Source organism: Apteryx mantelli, chromosome 1 (genome assembly GCF_036417845.1).
Source record: "Apteryx mantelli isolate bAptMan1 chromosome 1, bAptMan1.hap1, whole genome shotgun sequence".
In the NCBI taxonomy this organism is placed as follows: domain Eukaryota; kingdom Metazoa; phylum Chordata; class Aves; order Apterygiformes; family Apterygidae; genus Apteryx; species Apteryx mantelli.
The window spans coordinates 19,386,541-19,403,802 of record NC_089978.1 but is presented as its reverse complement, the minus strand read 5'-3'; the positions used below and the strand labels follow the sequence as shown (position 1 = coordinate 19,403,802).

The 17,262-nt window shown below is 38.1% G+C and overlaps 1 protein-coding gene across 4 annotated transcripts in view; it reads right to left on the bottom strand.

The window, feature by feature from the left end:
• CUL5 (cullin 5) overlaps nt 1-16,821 on the bottom strand; it is a 35,428-nt gene extending 18,607 nt beyond the window's left edge. For 3 of the 4 annotated variants that reach the window (XR_010883202.1, XM_067289929.1, XM_067289937.1), the window contains exons 1-8: nt 16,735-16,821; nt 10,232-10,341; nt 7,819-7,918; nt 6,218-6,394; nt 3,246-3,387; nt 1,957-2,102; nt 1,800-1,880; nt 552-645 (exon numbers count right to left, since the gene is read on the bottom strand). Coding sequence is in view for 3 of the 4 variants with exons in the window: in XM_067289929.1 (XP_067146030.1) it covers nt 552-645; nt 1,800-1,880; nt 1,957-2,102; nt 3,246-3,387; nt 6,218-6,394; nt 7,819-7,918; nt 10,232-10,341; nt 16,735-16,758 (874 nt within the window). In the remaining variant the exon portion in view is untranslated. Of the gene's footprint in view, nt 1-551; nt 646-1,799; nt 1,881-1,956; nt 2,103-3,245; nt 3,388-6,217; nt 6,395-7,818; nt 7,919-10,231; nt 10,342-10,926; nt 11,066-16,734 lie in introns of those variants that run through there. The other variant, XM_067289933.1, reaches the window with a different exon arrangement.
• Between the last annotated feature and the right edge of the window lie 441 nt (nt 16,822-17,262).

The following is a 17,262-nucleotide window of genomic DNA, read 5'->3' as shown; positions in this document are numbered from 1 at the left end:
AACTTGTAGAGATATTTTATTCATTGACCTATCGTTACCACACCAGTAATCAGAACAAAAAAAGTCTCTCTGCTTTTCAGGAAAATATCTTGGAAAAGTGATGCTTCACTTTTTTTTGGAGGGGGGAAGGGGAGAGAAAAAAAGGGGAGGTGTTTGTAATTGAACAACACAAGTAAAAAGTGACACATATGCAACATTTATCAGCCATCGACTTTAGAAAAAACAAATTGTAGCAAAAAAGAAAGAAAACAGATCATAAAATATTCTTGTCTTTCAAGAAAGATGAGAGCTATCCAGTCATTCCAATTAGGGTACTGTGGGTACAGATTTCAGAAGTGATAGTAAAAAACAAACAAACCAACCAACCAACCACACAACTAACCAATGATGGTCATTTTTGTGGGATAAAATGGCCCACATGCAGTAACATTTTATCTATGAAACACTGCCAGCATCTATTAAGAACAGTAATTTGATATATCTACCAACAAATCTATTTTTATGCTGTTGATGCTGAGTTCATCCTGCACTGTTCTTGAAGCTTCACTTACTTTCTGTTTCATTTCGTTTGATCATGCCTTGGCATTCAGCTAAAATAGTCTCTTTAAAAGATGTCACCAGGGCATTGACGCAGCACTCCATTAGCTGAAATGTATTAAACACAGAATTAGCTCATTTAGCCATCCGAACTCCAGCGTTTATTCTGTCTCAATTTTGCTGTGACACAAGATCTAGCCTGTTCTCATCAACTATGCTGTATAAAATAATCCTGATATGGCAATACTTGATTCATAAAATTGTAGTTTGAAGAAAGTCTATACAGCTCATCATATTTCTTTAAAATGTGTAGGTTAGTAAATGTGGTAAACTCTTCAAAACCAGTAATCAGCTTAATATTTCTGTAGCCTCTTTTTGTCAAGGGAGCTGTCACTTTTGGAACATTAACTACCCTACTTAGTTTCCAAGTATATATTCGAGAGCTAAGAATAGTTCTTATTCCAGCATACCCTATTTGGACCAGGCTGGTTGGCTTGAACAGGAAACTAAGGCTGGATCTAGCACAGAAACTGCTTGTTCAGGTCAGAACCATCTGTTTTGTCAGCCCCTTTACACAGGTTACAATTTATAATTGTGCAAAGTGAATAATTTACAACTTAACACAAGACATAAAATAAATTCTAATCAACTACAGTCAGTTCAGATTTAGAGGTATTTATTTAAAACAACCCGTATTTTGGACTAATTCCAACACAGATGATTGTGAACTACTCACTGAAGTTAAATCTTCCTCTAGCCTGAACTGTATAAAATATTGCTCGGGGGGGGGGGGGGGGGAAGAATCTTCTGTACTAAAAGGCCATGTTTCAGTCTAGGAAAGGGGGGAGTCTAGAACAGTTCTAATGAAGTTTCCATTTCTCCTTCTGATTGCAATAACCAATAACTCTTTCAGACACTCTAAATTAGCACCAAGAAACCCTTTACCTACTAGGTTGGTCTGTAAATCTTACCGGACTCAAAATGAAAGAATAAAAATCAACCTGAATAAAAACCTGACCTTAAAGCTGAACTTTTAATCTGCTTTTACAATTAAAACATCTGTAGAAATTTTAAGTTACCAGACTGGAAAGTAATATAGATTTTTGCAGAAAAAATATAGTGGATAGTTTAAAAACATAATATAAATACAGTTTCATATCAATTTACTGCAATCAAATAACACTGTAACACAGAAAATGATCAAAACTGCATTCAAGAAAGCTATGTAAATACATAACATTTTTCTACACTATCATACTTACTGCTTCTACAGAGTTACATTCACGCCTTGTTTCTAAATATCGTAGTGCTCTTTTCTCTTCTTCTTTTAGTTTAGCATCTGCCTGTGCAAAGGTAGAACAGCAATCACTTTAAGAACTAACACTTGCAGAACAAAATTCTGACAGTATTTTTACTTACATATTTCATATAATTCTGTACACCATTTTGTTGTAAATAAGAGGGAGCTTGTGTTCTATAAAATCTCTCTGTTGAATCCAAATATGCCTTTTCAAAGTTATCCCGATAAATTTGAAGTTTATCTTCAGGATTAGAACAAAGGTTAACTGCAAAAAAGAAAGTCCAAACTTAGACTCAAGTCCTGAAAACTTATGTGGCTAATAATAAGCAAATCTCTCTCATTAAAGTGAGTTTTGTATTAAAAGATCACATTGAGCAACTTAAAGCATCCTACAAGTGTACTCTGAAACCAAAAAACTATCCAATATTGGCCAGTCTTTGCTCCAAAAAAGATTTTAGATTAACTATAGGGACCTGGAAAGAACTGTATAGATATCTCCAGAGTTTTGGTAACCAAAATAATGGTAACCAAAAACACACAATCAAATACAGTTGCAAAAGCGGAAAGTTAAAAAAAAAAAAAAAAAAAAAAAAAAAAAAAAAAAAAGCTCAGCATAATGCCTAAGAAAGCAAAAGCTTCTCCGTGTCATTCAGTAATCCAGCTTTCTTGGACATGTTCTTTATTTTAGACATTTTTTCTATACTTGGGATTTTTCCTGTTCTTTACAAGAATTACAATTACAAATGGAGACAGTAAGTTTATTGTATTTGCTACCCAGCAATGCTTTGCACCTTTAGGGAAAAAAACCCTCCACCTTGCTCTCAACTGTTACAAAAAAAATCCAGAAAACCAATAAAATAAGCCCTAGAATGGAATATGCTTTAAAACATTTAGAATTAGTCATCTGGAAATCCACCTAAGAGAGTATTAGCCACAAATTTAATTTAACAGGCTGCAGAGTTTAAAAAAAAAAAAGGGGGGGGTGGGGGGGCAGAAAACCAGTGAAGCGTCATAGAAGTTCCAGATATATGGATCTATCTTCTGCAAAGAAGAAAAAGACTTGAAGTCTTAGATGTAGGCTGTTTACCGTTCCGTCTTCAAACTGTCTGAAGAATCAGAGACAGTACCATACGGAGCACAGCCAGAAGATGACTTCTGCAACCATAAAAGGTCAAGAAGATGGCTGCTCTTTGAAAACACTGATTTTGCAGAAACTGACATGTAGCAAAATCATTCCCAAGTTAAAGATATTTTACAATAGAATTTAAGTGGCATCACGTATCAACAAAATCAATACAAAATGATGAGATAATTATTCCAACCCTACCACCCCAATTGTTAACTTGTATGATGAAAGTTCATTTGCTTAAGTGAGGAGGCAACTGAGATCTGTCTGTGCAAGACATACCGTATGATTCTCGAACTCCAATAACAAGTTGAGAGTCGAAAGCTTCTCCTAGTCTTTCAGCATGAACTAACTTCATTGCACTGTCCTGAAGTCTATTTTTTATATTTGAAAATATGGATTCATTCCATGTATCTAGCATGAGCTACATAACAGGAAGAAAAAAAAAATCCTGTCAGAAAGGGATATGCAGATCTAAGTTTGTGCTAATGAAATACAAGAGATCAGAAATAGAAATCAAGCAATTTATAATGTAATTTTCAAGTTATATGCAACAGTTTAATTATCTTAGAATCTGATCTTGTTCTAACTGACATGTAATAGAAGTAATATTCAGCTTATATTCTAAGTTTACTTTATGTAACTGGACAGCTAGGGAAAGCAGTCACTGTTTGATTCAGATATTATTTCCACCATTCTGTATTATTTCTACAGTTCTTGATAAAGAGTCAAGTAACATTTCCAGCAACAGAATTTGCGAGGAGTTGCAATACCAGGGAGTACTTTGGAACCAAACATCCAAATACAGTTCACCATTTAGCAGGCTCTGTCTTAAAATAACTTAATTAACACAAAACAGTTGTGTAAAGAAATAAATCTATGTTTTTGGATTGCATTAATGTAATATGAAAGTTTAATGTACAAGTAATGCAAATATAATTGTTAAGGAACTCTGGACCTAAGTATTGCCAAGTTTTAAAACTACTTACAGAGGCCTCCAACAAAATAATCACTTTAAAAGGATCATTTCATATTCCATTGTGTGATTTTTGAATGATTGCTACTAACATTTCTGCAAAAAGTGTTACACCCGATCATCAGACCCAATGTGCTGCAGCTGAGCAACACTAAAAACTCACCAGCAAGCCAAACTTATGCCCACCTAAGTTCCACCAGCTGTTCAGTAATAAATACTCTAAGCACACTACGTTTGTTAAAGTCTTAATTTTCTCTTTTGAATTCAACTTACAATAGACCTTTCCCCCACCTTAAACCCTGGAGCTCCTTCTTCCTATATGTCACTGAATACCTAAAGAAATTGTGACAAAGTTTAAAAGATCAGTTTTAAAATTTTCTATCAACCCCATGTCATTTCAGTGTTTAAGAGAGCTCAATTTACAATAGCTTCAAGCTTGATAGCAACTGCTACAAATGCAAGTTAAGGATGCCAATTTTCAGTCTAGAATTCCAGGCCTGCTTTCCACTGCCAGTGTAAAATTCACAAATTCAAACTTTATTTCACTATTGTGAAACAAGCTTAGAAAGATTTGACACAGTTGCATGACAAACAACAGTAAACGTTATATGTATTTGTTCCATTCTTGCTTTGCACATTGTAGATTTTAACCCAACAAGTACCTGCTAAAAGTCAGATATCCATTTGGGAGAGTTAAAAAGTTTACCATCCTTCACTCTGAATTTTACCACAACCGTATCTTAATTTCACCTGATCTCCATTTCTGACACTGGAGTCATGTAACTCTCTTCCATAAGTGGAAGGAAAATACTGTTCAAAACGTTGGAACATTCTTAAAACATAGCTTTATTTAATTGTGTATCCTCAATTACTTTTTTTTCCCCTAATTTAACATCATCAATATGCACATTACAGTTGTGCTGTACAATTACGGAATGAGTTTACAAGGGCTGAAATGGGTAACAAATGGAGAAGAAAACAGTGAGATAGTATCAACCCACCCAATACGTATATCAGCAGCTTTGTCATGGTCAAACTGTTTTTAGACATTATGGGAAAAGAAGAATTTTATGAAGATATTTGAAGGAAAAGAGAGATGTGATTTTGGATGCTTATATGAAGAACTTCTCAAGCATAAGAAAAGTTTTCACAAGGTGCTTTATAACAAACTACTAAGAATGACGCCGGAAATAATAAATGACCTTCATCAGTGAATACAAAATTATAAAATAGGGTGGAGCTTTGATGACTCAATCGTGAGATGTCCTAACCAGACTACACAGGAAAGATGGACACTTCTCCATTAGTTTCAGTCTTGAACAGTATCTGAATTGCTAGATGCCAGTTCTCTCTCCTACTTCCTCCTCATGACTTTTTCAGACCCACCTTATTTTTTATTTAATTTTTCAGTCTCCTACTTAATGCATACAGCAGAGTTAAGAGTTCAAGTTCACCAGGACTCGGAGAGCCTAATAAAAACATGTGCTTACTCCAAGAAAAAAATGAAAACACATTAAAAAGAAAAGGTAACTTGAGGTGGTGATTCCTCTTATTGCTGTTCTCTTTTCCTTTTCTTCAGGAGGTATAAAGGATAAGACGCCAAAACAAGAGGAAGAAGGAAAAAACGAATCACCAAAAGTTGGCCATTTCAGCTATTTTGCTCCTCCTGGCCATCCTGAAGATAGTTAATATGATCTTTGATATCAAAAAAAAGACTGCTAAAGAACTTTTATTGCCCTACAGATAATTTCTGCAATGAAAATGAATAATGAAAATGTTAAACTAAAGGACAGAGTTTGGAGGAAATAGAGGAAATTTGGAGATCAATAGCCACATTTAACTTGAGATAACAGTATTGAGCTGTTTGCAAGTACAATTCAGAGACATGCCCCAGTTAAGATCTTGGCCTAAGGAAATAAATCAGGAGCAGAAATACTGATCTGCCAGTCACAAGTACAGAGACAGTAGGTAAATTTGTAATTGCCACTCTACTAGGATTTGTCACAACTATTTTAGTAACTTTTTTTTTTTCCAAACATAAAGAGAACTGCTTTAATCACCTGAACAAAACTGTCAATAGGCAAAGCAAAACCAGAGAAGCAACAGACTGAAATTATTCTGGAGAGGAAGAACCAAGTTGCAAGGTTATTATTCTGACCCTCACACTGAAGCAAAGCAAGGCATTGTATCATGCAACTGGCACAATTTCATCTTCAGCTACAGATTACCTTCTGTACTATTGCTGTAAGCAGAACAGTTTGCAATACCCATCGCTTACCTTTCGAACAATACTGTCTTCTACATTAGATTTCTTGTTGCTGCCCTGCTTGCCCATTAAAGTAATCTCTAATTGACAAAATGGCTTAGGCAAAATATCACACTGCGTGAAGAACTTGCGCCACTCCACTATATATGCTTTCAGCAAAGCTGTATCATCTTGATGACTCAGCACTCTCTGGAAGGGGAGGGGGGAAAGAAGAGGTCATTTACTAACAAGTTTCTCTAAAAAGTACAAAATAGACTGACTTCTCTTACTCAAATTAAGATGCAAATATACAGATATATCAGAATAAGAAGGTCTACATATTTAAATGCCATTCAGTTTAGTTTAAAGCAGTGGTTATTAACTTGTAGCATATGGACTATTTCTAATGGGTAGTGATGAAAGCAGTGATTTTTGCCAGCAAACCAATCATCAGTAGGCTGAAATTTTCCAGCTGATTTTTTTAAAGCCATCTGCAAGTCAAAAGGAATTAAAGTTTTTGGTCTTAAAGGCCTGTACTGGTACAACTACATCTACAAAAAAAAAAAAGGATTATGTTTACGTAAGGATTATGTCTTATTATATACAGCGATAAGTTTAATTCAGTGGCATCTACTAACCTTCTATTAGACATATACATAGCTAGTTAACATTTATATTTTAGTAATGCCTGGAGGCTACTACATCGTACAAAGGCCTAAATAATGCCTAAAAAAAGGTCTCTAGAACAACAGCCAACATGGACCATGTCAGAGGTCCCAATTCAGCAAAGCATTTATGCATGCACGCATTGAAGCAAGCTGATAGAACATCAAATCAACATTTGAATGCCTGGTTATATCAAGGCCTACATAAAAAAAAAAATATTCCTTTGAACAAATCCATAATAAGATAAATCTTTTCACTAAAGAAAGATTTTATCAAATGAAGTCTTTTATTTTCTCCTTTCCAAACCTTTGTCATGGGAATCTTTTTATCTCATACCAGTTCCCTCTTTCAAACCCCTTATTCCAGACAACACCTTTTGCTATACATTTTAAAAACAGAGAAATTTAGTTTTGAACCTACTGATGCATTCAGTTATTTGGGAGGAGCCCATAAAACTGGCCTGCTAAGCTTGCCAGGCTGATAGCCCAGATAATACTTCCAGTGTGCTGTACACGTGACTTATTCTCAAGCCATCTATGAACATGTCAGTGTAGCACTGACGCTATACAAAATAAAAGCATTCCCTTCCTTAAAAAGAGTATTTTTCAGACAGTAATTTCTTACAGAAAATTTTGCCTCAAGAAAGAGTTTTCAATTGAAGGATGATTCCATAAGTACTGTTGGATAAACAAAAATAATGCTGTAATTTTTTTAATATACATAATACAGCAATCATTGCCCACTCCAGTTTCAAGAACTGTGAGAAAACAATGAGCCAAGGCAAATGCTCAAGGCTAAGTCTTCTTTTTGCCAATGAAAGTTTGCAGGGCAATTATGATCTCCAGAACATCATAAAATGTCAAACAAAAAAAAGCAAGGCATTTGGATGCAAAGAAAATCCAAACTGTTTGGTTCCCCCTCATCCCCCAAAAGATATGAATAGAAGTTATGAAAGGTTAAGGACTTACTGCTTGTGCTTGCTTAATAAAATCAAGGATGTCTTCTTTCAGAGCCTGATGGATCTTTGCTGGACCTTTATCATCCCACAAGCAAACTGCATGTACATCTCTAGAAAACAATTTATCCACCTTTTAGTAACAACTATGCAAAGTTTAATGCAGTTATGAATGAAGTTTGAACAGTCATAATTTAAGTAAGTCTAAGAAAATAACACATTTTATTTATCACTGTCAAACAATATGTGGTTAGACTTCAATAACACATGCAAGCAAACTATTTGGAGAAGAGGCTGAAGCTGTAAGAAAATCTGGGAAGCAAGTAATGGCAACCTATCTAAGAACAGGTTATGGGCAATTGTGTTTTCAAATCTATTCAGTAGTCCTTATTGTATTAAGGACAATTCTTAAAGCTTTTCTTTGGCTAAGACGGAAATCACTTGCCAGCAAAAGTATTGCTACTCAGCCCATATTATCCTGAAATACTCTCATTAAGATGCAGCCTTCACTCAGAGTTTCCTTTACTCAAAGCACAAATTCCTTGTGCTACAAAGGAAACTGACCTTCTTTGTAAGAAATTTGAGCTCATGGGTATCAGGTAATTTAAAAGGAGCTTTAATTAGTTTAATAAGATCACTTTAACATTTCATGACATTGGTAGCTTTTTGAAGTGCAGCTCCACTGCAGAAGTGCTACCAAATAGCATCACAAAGCAGAATTCTATTTATGAGTTTTAATCAATATGCAAATACATTCCTGTTTTTCCTAGCTGGCAGCCCAGCAAGTATAACTCCTATGTTATTTCCTTACTAAAGAACATATAAAGCAAGTTACACTTTTAATTATGTCATCACATATAATGTGTCCTGCTAAGCCTTTTTTTGAATCATTACTTTCTGCTGCTTTTTTTCTTCTCCTTCTCTCAGTAACAAGGCAATGCCTTCATGGGAAAGCAACTATATGATCTAAAGGTATGAGTTTGTTCCTATTAAATCAGTACAGTTATTTCAATACAAGAGCAACTTTTTTGGTTTAACTCAAAAGACCAAAACTTAAAAGGTTAATAAAAAAGTAGTTCCTTTCACACAAAGACATACAGAGGTCTAGCTAAGTTGTGAGACTTGAGCAACTTTCACATGCAGAAAAGGTGTTAGTGTACTCAGGATGACACTGTTTTCTGACAGCTGTCGAAAAGGAATACTGGATGATTATATTCTAGTCAGAGAGGTACAAGACACCTACAGCTTTAGATCTTTTATTTTAAAAAGGCATTTTCCAAGCTTAACAAAGAGCACAGTTCAAAAATAGGAACCTAGCAGAGTGGGACTCTTTCCCCTCACCTCCTTAAGTTAGCCATAAAGTTACTCAAGTTCCATTCAACAACTTGTCTGCTAGCAAAATAATAAATGGAAAACTTCAACTCAAAAGCAGAATTATTTACCTAGTTACTAGAAAATGAAAGCAATGACTCAGTATTGAATTTGTACCTTAACTACACCTTGCTTCTGGCAACTACTACAGCAATGACATCATAAGATATTAAAACTCCCTCCGTGATAAACTGCCTTTCTGTCCGACTGGCAGAACGTCTGACAGGTGCACTAAGAAGGCTGCAGAGAGAATCCTGCACTGTTCTCGTCAAAGGAACAATAAAGATGTAGCCTGCAATAAGACTGCCTTTCAAATAAAGTCAACTTTTATGACAGATTTTAAAAAGCAGAAGGAGAAACTGCAGATTTAAGCTGCAATTGTATTTGGAGGAAAAATAACTTTATGTTGAGACACAGATTACTTTAGATATACTTTTGATACATATGTGTAATTCACTTCCATATTCTGTTGACAGAGACCACATGATGTGTATTAATAAAAAAAGTCATAATCTAACAGGAAATGGTGTTGGTCTTTTGGAAGTGCAATAATGCAAATAATGTCTGAAAAGTATTATATAGGTTATTCTTAAGGTATTAACTTATTCATGTTAGGTCAGTGAAACAGCATTACCATTTTACTTTGGTTGTATTTTTAGTTATTTTAGACAAAACTCACTTAAACCACAATAATATAACATTTGGCAGACTACCTTTACACAAACTTACTGCCAAAGCAGTTAACAACATTTTCTCTCCAATTCTAATAAAAATTTTGTGAGCAGGTACAAAATTTGCTTACTATGATCAGCTGAAGTCATAAACCTTGCTATTCTGTCTCCATCCTATTTGCAAAGATCTGAATTTCAGTAAAATACTACTTTTGCACACCTACAGAGATGTATGCACAATTACCACTTAATAAAACTGAACAAAATAATACTTTTTTGTGTATTTCTGCATAGTCTGTATCATCTGACTTCTGTACCAGAAGTAGTACCATAACTGTATTCCCATTATGCAGAAGGGTGCAAGATGCTAAAAAAATTACTTACGAAAACAGATCAAACCATTGCTGTTTCGTGACAGACTCCTGACGTAGCAGTTTCAGGACAATAGGGCGCATGAAATCCCATTTATCTTCAAACTGAAGTGAACCTTTATTCTAAAACAAACAAAAAAAAAGACAGTCAAGGAAAACCTAACCTTTATATCAATTAATTTGTTTGAAGTACTTTGTTTCTAAAATTACTTTTGATTCAAGCTTAAAAAAAAAGAAAAAAACCAAAGAAACAAAAAAACAGCCTAAACAACACTTAAGTGGCAATAAGACACAGAATATTTCAATACAATTTGTAAACTTCCCTCTTTTTAAGTTCATTTTAAGATTTGGGGGGCTCTAACTCACTAGGTAGCTGAAAAAGTTAGTTTTCTAAACTAATGGATTTCTTTACTTACAATGGTTGACAAAGAGTAACTTATACATACCCAGTATGAAACTTAATATGGAATGTATTGTTAATAAAATAGTTTATTAAAGTTATCTTTAAGGATTATAGTTTCCACGGATAAGAAAAATATCTTCTTTGCAGAGGCATCTTGTATAACCTGGCATTTGAACTATATCTACAACACCAAAGCTAAACAACCCTTTTCACAGTAAGTATTATTTTTAAAAATGCCAGAACCAGTACTTGTTTCTTAGAGAAGTATATTGCCAATTTCTTCCCTAATTCACTGCACTACTTACAACATAAGTTCTAGCAAACATTCTTCATCTGCTAATGAACAACATTTTAGGGTTATACGTGGACATCATGAAGGCTCAGGAAGAGAGAAAAACAAGAGAGTTTTACTGCATATGCAGTAATCCTATTTGTTTGCAGCTCCAAATTTAAAAAGAAAAACCTGTAATAAAAAAAATAAATTATAAAGTTGGTTGGGAGTTCTGTGGCGGAAAGGCTATTGGTTATCTCCAGTGAGCTGTCACAATACATTGTTTACTTTTAAGCAGATCATTGTCTTGGCCCCTAATATTAAATTTGACACAATTCACTTCTTCGAATATAGCAAATAATACATTCTAATTACTTGGAAATCTGACAAGTGCACTCTTCTGCCACTAACATCTCTTTAGACAAGAAAGTATGAGCAGCATACCATATTCTCTAAACCATCTTCTTCTGGATTAAGTCATACACGGAAATCTATAATTAAATCTGTTATTCAATATTCAGAATAAGTACAGTTTGGAGAACAGTATCCCCTGCTGCTCTTAAGTGCAAAGATGCCTCAGCTTTACATTTATAAAGATGCAACAGGCATCACAATACCTATTTTCACTGCAATAGCATCTGGAGACCTCACAGGACTATCAGACCTCTGTGGTAGGTACTGAACATCGGTCTCAAGGAAGCAGCCCCTGTCTAAGAAAGTTAAGAATTCTTTCAACATCTAAGAAACGATTTTTCATTGTTTGTGCAATTCAAAGAGACAGTTTTGTCTGTTATCTTCCTCTGGGAGAGAGGGGAAAAAAAAAGATTTGAATGCATCATCTCTGAAAATCACTGACTACATGCTTCCCCCAAATAGGACTGGCTTTACAATTACTCCCCAAACTTTGATGACTTGCTCTCATCTTTCCCATTCCTGTGAAAACAATTAATCTCTATTCGAAAGTATTTCTGTTCCCAGTCCCTTTCTGCAGGATAATGAACTTGAAAGAACAACTGGCAAGCAGGTTCCAGGCAAGACATTATAAAATAAATAACACTAACTTCCTCTAAAGTTTTCCTTTGCGGTGAGACTTCAGAGCAGGTCCCGTAAGTTTTCTAGAAGAGGTGAAAAGCCTGTTCTACAGTTTTGGAAAAGTGAAAGAACATTCATTTTATTCAGACCTTTGCTGAGCATAGCTGAAGATAAAAACTGAATGCTCGTTGTGACTAAGACTAGTTTCGTTGTAAAACGTGGGGGGGGAAAAAAACAGTATTTGCACATGCTGCTGTTTATATGATATACATCATGGCTACCTAGCAAACTCTAAGCATACATAAAACTACTTCAGCTGTAAAAACAGTATGTTCAGTTGCAATGATCATGTACCTAATTAAAAAGAATTCCCTTAATAAACCCTGGCAAAAAATGCCATTAGGAAAGTTTCTGACTTTGTTTCCTACAGATTATTCTGTTTCCACTAGCTTAATAAAAGTAAGGCATTTTTACACTTCCTCCTTTATTCTCAAATTAAAGAGAAATAAAATTATTGAATTAAAAATCCCATTATACTAAACTATTCTTTAATCTCAATAAACAATTCAACAGTTTACAAACAGGGTCAGGCTTTCATGACCACTAACCTTAGGCATTCCTCCTGAAATTATGAGCAAGAAAAGGTGCCTAACATGACCCACTGTGCATCACTCACATTCGTTACCTTTGTCCCTACTAGTGCACTAGAACGAAGGCTCAAAGTGCAAAGCCAAATTTACAGTAGAAGTCAGACAGCACGAATTCTTAATTGTTACCAAAGTCACATATGCACCAGTGACCTAGAGAACAGCAAGAGCCCATTTCCCGCTTTCTTGAGCCATCTGCACCCTTAAGTGATTTCTGAGCAATATTAGGATCACTGGCAATACCCTAGTTAAGTAACAATTCTAGGAGTTAAACATTTAATGCTTTGAAAAATAACTCTATTTGTGAAATATTCTATGCCTCAAAAGTCACTTTCCCTAAGTTTGCTCACAGACATGTAAAGTTCCATTTTAACACTTAACTCCACTTGAAATATATACTATTTCATGTACTATATGGCAATATATACTACAACACTACTCTTCCAACTTTCTTTTTCTGTTCCTCACTCCCATACATAAGCACCTTAGTGCTATATTTTACATAGCATGTAAGAAACTTCCCAGATGCTACTGTTGAATATTATGTAGAGTAAGTACAGTAATGCAAGCAGAATTGCTGCATGAAATGCAGAATATAACAAATAAGGCACTTGAATAGGAACAGGGGTTCCATTCCCAGACCCAGGCAAGTCCTAGCAACCTCCATGCAACTGTCCCTCTGTACTCCAAAATGTCTCTTTGGACATTAGGCTCTTTAGGGAAGAAACTGTTTTGTTTGTTTGTTTTTGATGTTTTTGTTTTTTTAAACTGTGTACTGTCTGTATTTTAGGCCACATATAAACATGGTGGTGGTCAGAGGTGCTCTAAGCAGTACTGTAAAAAAAGAGACATCCTCTACAATAAGAGCACATTTCAATAACGTTGCTGACTTTACTACTGCGCCATTTTCAGATACTATATTAAGGCTAGTTCACAGAGGGAAGAAGCAGGAAATATGGGTTCCTAGACTGAAATAAGCATGAAAATCTGATTTGTCTCTGCTACTAGCAGCTCTAAAAAAATGAGTGTAATGATTGCGGTGAAGTTATGACACAAAACAGAAAAGCAGCCACAGAGAAAGCTTTGCTATGTAACTAACTAGAGTGCAATACTTGCTAGGATCTTAAGTATATCCTAACTTGAAGTAGCCAGAAAGAAACAAACAAATGTAAACCACAGATCTGGAAATATCTACTTTAGGTTGAAGAATTCAAGAATTTCAGACATGCTTCCAGTTGTCAGTGACAAAGGCATGAGATCAAGAAAAAGTTAAAACAAATGGAAAGGTAAATTGTGGTTCTCATTTCACTTAAGCCTACAGAAACTCTGCTGCTTGCTTTGTTTCTTCCCTCCCCATACCAGGCTCAAATTCCAGTCCCGCAATTGCAAGGGCTGACTCTTGAATTTGCCAGCACCGCCAGTAAGGCTCCACAGAGATGCCAGGATGTGCTAGCATACATACAGCTACAGGTTGTCTTCAGGCTGCAGTAAACTGAGCTGCTCTGTGTTCCAGGAACCGCAGGAAAACTCGCGTATCTTCATGTCACATGAGTGAACTGCTTTAGACTATTTTGTCACCACAAAGTGAACAGGCTGCAACTCCAACACATCCCCTGAAACAAAGTACTCCTCTTTAAAAGAGCCAGACTCACACCTATGCTGAAAGAAAAAGTACTAGGGAACTAGCCTAGTAAAGGATCAGCCACCTACAGAAAAGGCAGAGCCTTAATATGGGACAGCAGCCCTGCTATAGGTAGGGTACAAACTTACCCATTTAATGGCTAGCTCTTCCTACATAGTTTAATATTTTGATCACACTGAAATTTCTTGTCTTATCAAGATTCAACATATGACTGGTCATACTAATTTTGCATTTAAAGAAGGAACTCTAAGAATATGCTTCTCACTAAAAATCAAACACATTTTACAATTAAGAAAAATCATGCGCTAGTGGAGTTTAAATGATGCCCTCTAAAATGATGACAGTCAGTCAGATTTCAGTTCAGCTAGTACCCATGACTAGAATAGGAAAGGAATATCTCACTTCATTTTCTCAACTATGTAGAGGGTCGAGAGAAGATGGGGGAAACCCAGAGAAAACTCTTAGTTCCTGTTTATCCTAGCAAAAATAAAACCTGCCTAAACCTGGTTTACATTTGATTATGCAGGCTCATCTGGAAAAATACAGAACCACCTCAAGATTTTAACACCTCTCCTTTCTTACCCCAAGGATTTTTATTTTGTAGGGGATATTGCTCCCCCCCAGTGCGAGGCACTGGCAACAACACTAACATTCAGTCAACAGTTTGCTTCTCTGAGAGCACACAGAGTGTCAGAATTGTGGAACAAAAGCTCTTATCTAGTTCCAGCTCTCTCACTGGTTTATTGTGTCATTATAAACAAAGTAAAATCACTGTCTAATTATTCTCCTTTGTAATGCAGAACTCATACTTTATTGTCTTTAGGAAACTCTCTAATTACTAAGTTACATTGTTTAAAAAACACTCCCAAGTCACCCGAAAGGCCTACTCTAAGTGTCTCTGCAGCATTTTCCCTGAAACATACCGTGCATCTTTTTGTCAATATAAAATATTAATGATTCAAAGGTGAGTTGTGAAGCTGTCACATAAAAAGGCTTCAATTCAGTATGAATCTTCTCACAGAATCAAAATCTTTGACTGTATTTTCACTTACGGTACACCTAACATTTTTCAGAACAGTTGAGGCGGAACGCCAACAAACCTCCCAGGTCGTCTTCTAGCTGCTGAGGGCTGCATGATCCCATGCCTCCTCAACACGTGTGTCAGTCTTCCTAGAAATCCTTACACATACTGCAAAGTGATGGACTAAACCAACATTAAGTAAATGAACTGGCTGAATCCTGCTGTAAAACGATGCTCTTCCACAAAACAAAAAACAAACACATTTTGTCTCAATAACTCTTGTGGGGCATTATGTTTATTTTACCACAATTCTTGGATTCTTCCATGTTAGACTTTGATTAAGGTCTTATCTGGTTTAAAAAACTGACCACCCATTTTCACAGGAAGAAAAAGAAAGAGAGAGATGAATAAAAACTCATTTCAATTACATTTCAAGAAACCTTTTTTTTTTTTTTTTAAGGTATATCTTTTTGACACCAAAACCTTTTTTTTGATACCAGGAAAAAACAAGGCTATCAATTATTTCCAATTTCTACACACTGAGTGTCTCAGAGTAATACAGCCAGCAGTTTCAGGCCAAATCAACACACCCAAAACAGTTCAGCTTGCTAAAATGTAAGCAGCACTTTTCCAGAACCATATTTGAATATAATACATGGCATTGAACACAGATTACATATTATACATGTTCTTGTTAGCCGATAAAGTTAAACAAACCTAGGGACCTTTTCCAGGCCTTTCGTCGTAACCACACTCAGGACGCAGACACACTTAGTGGAGGCATTAGTAACAGCTGCTTAGAGCAGGCCCGTTTTCCATGTGCTGGCACGGCCTCAAAGGCCGCATACAGCCTGATCCACACACGTGCCACCAAAATTCGGACAGACAGTCCTGAACTCAAATACCGGACTGCCACAGCGAAAACTTCTCTTAAAATTTGCAGCAGCTCAGGATGATTGACATCTGTCAAACACGGGAAAGCACCTGGAAACACCTAACTAAGCAAGCAAGGCTGTTCAACACAACTGAAAGGCCCGGGGGAGTTTTCCTTTGCAGAAAAATCGCAGTTAACAGAAAAAGCACCCAAGTAACAACACCTGCTCCCTGTAAAGGCGTTTTTCAACTCTTGGCTCAACTTAAAATTAATTTTCTGTACACGCAGGGCTTTAGAATATAAACCAAAGGGACAACACCGCGTCCTGTCCAACAAGCACGGCGCAACGCCGTTTCCCGACGGCGCATATTTGGGAAGGGGGGGGGGAGAGGCCTTGTGGCAGCCAAGAGGCCGCGGGGCGCCGAGACGAGCGGCCCCGGCCCGAGCCCCCTCCCGCCGCAGCCCCCGGCCGCGGCCTGCTCCGCCTGGCCGTGCCGCCCGGCTCCGGCGCCCCGCAGGCCCCGCGGGCGGCGGCGGGGCAGCCCCGGGCGCCCGGCCCGCGCCGCCGCCGTAGCCGCCGCCGCCGCCTTCCCCCCCGGACAGCGGCCGCCGCGGGCCGCGCTCACCTTCAGGAGATTAGACGTCGCCATGTTCCCCCCGCGGGGCCTCGCGGCCGCCGCCGGCGGCTCCTCTCCCCACGCGCGGCTCGGCTCGGCTCCCCCGCGCCGCTGCCGCTTTACATGGCCCCGGGCCGCCCGGCCGCCCGGCCGGACCGCGGCGGCGGCGCCCGCAGCGCTGGGCTCCCCTGCCCGGGGCGAGGCCGGCGCGAGGCTCGGGGCGCTGCGCCGCGCGGCGCGGCCGGCTCGCTCCCCCGCGCGCAGCCGCCCCTCAGAGCCTCATGGCGGCGTCCGCCCAGGCGGCGCTCGGCGGCGGCCCCGGCTCCATGGAAGGGGCCGGCCCACATGATGCGGCGCTGAGGAGCCGGCCCGCCGCCAAGCGCGCGCGCCCGCGCCGCCGGCTCCCGCGACGGCGCCCTCTAGCGCCCGCCGGGGGAGCCGCCGGCGCCGCGGCCCGCCGCGGCCTAGCGCGGCCTCCGAGGCGCCCCGCGGACGCCCGCCCCGCCGCCCTCCGCGGGGAACCGCGGCCGTCCGGGC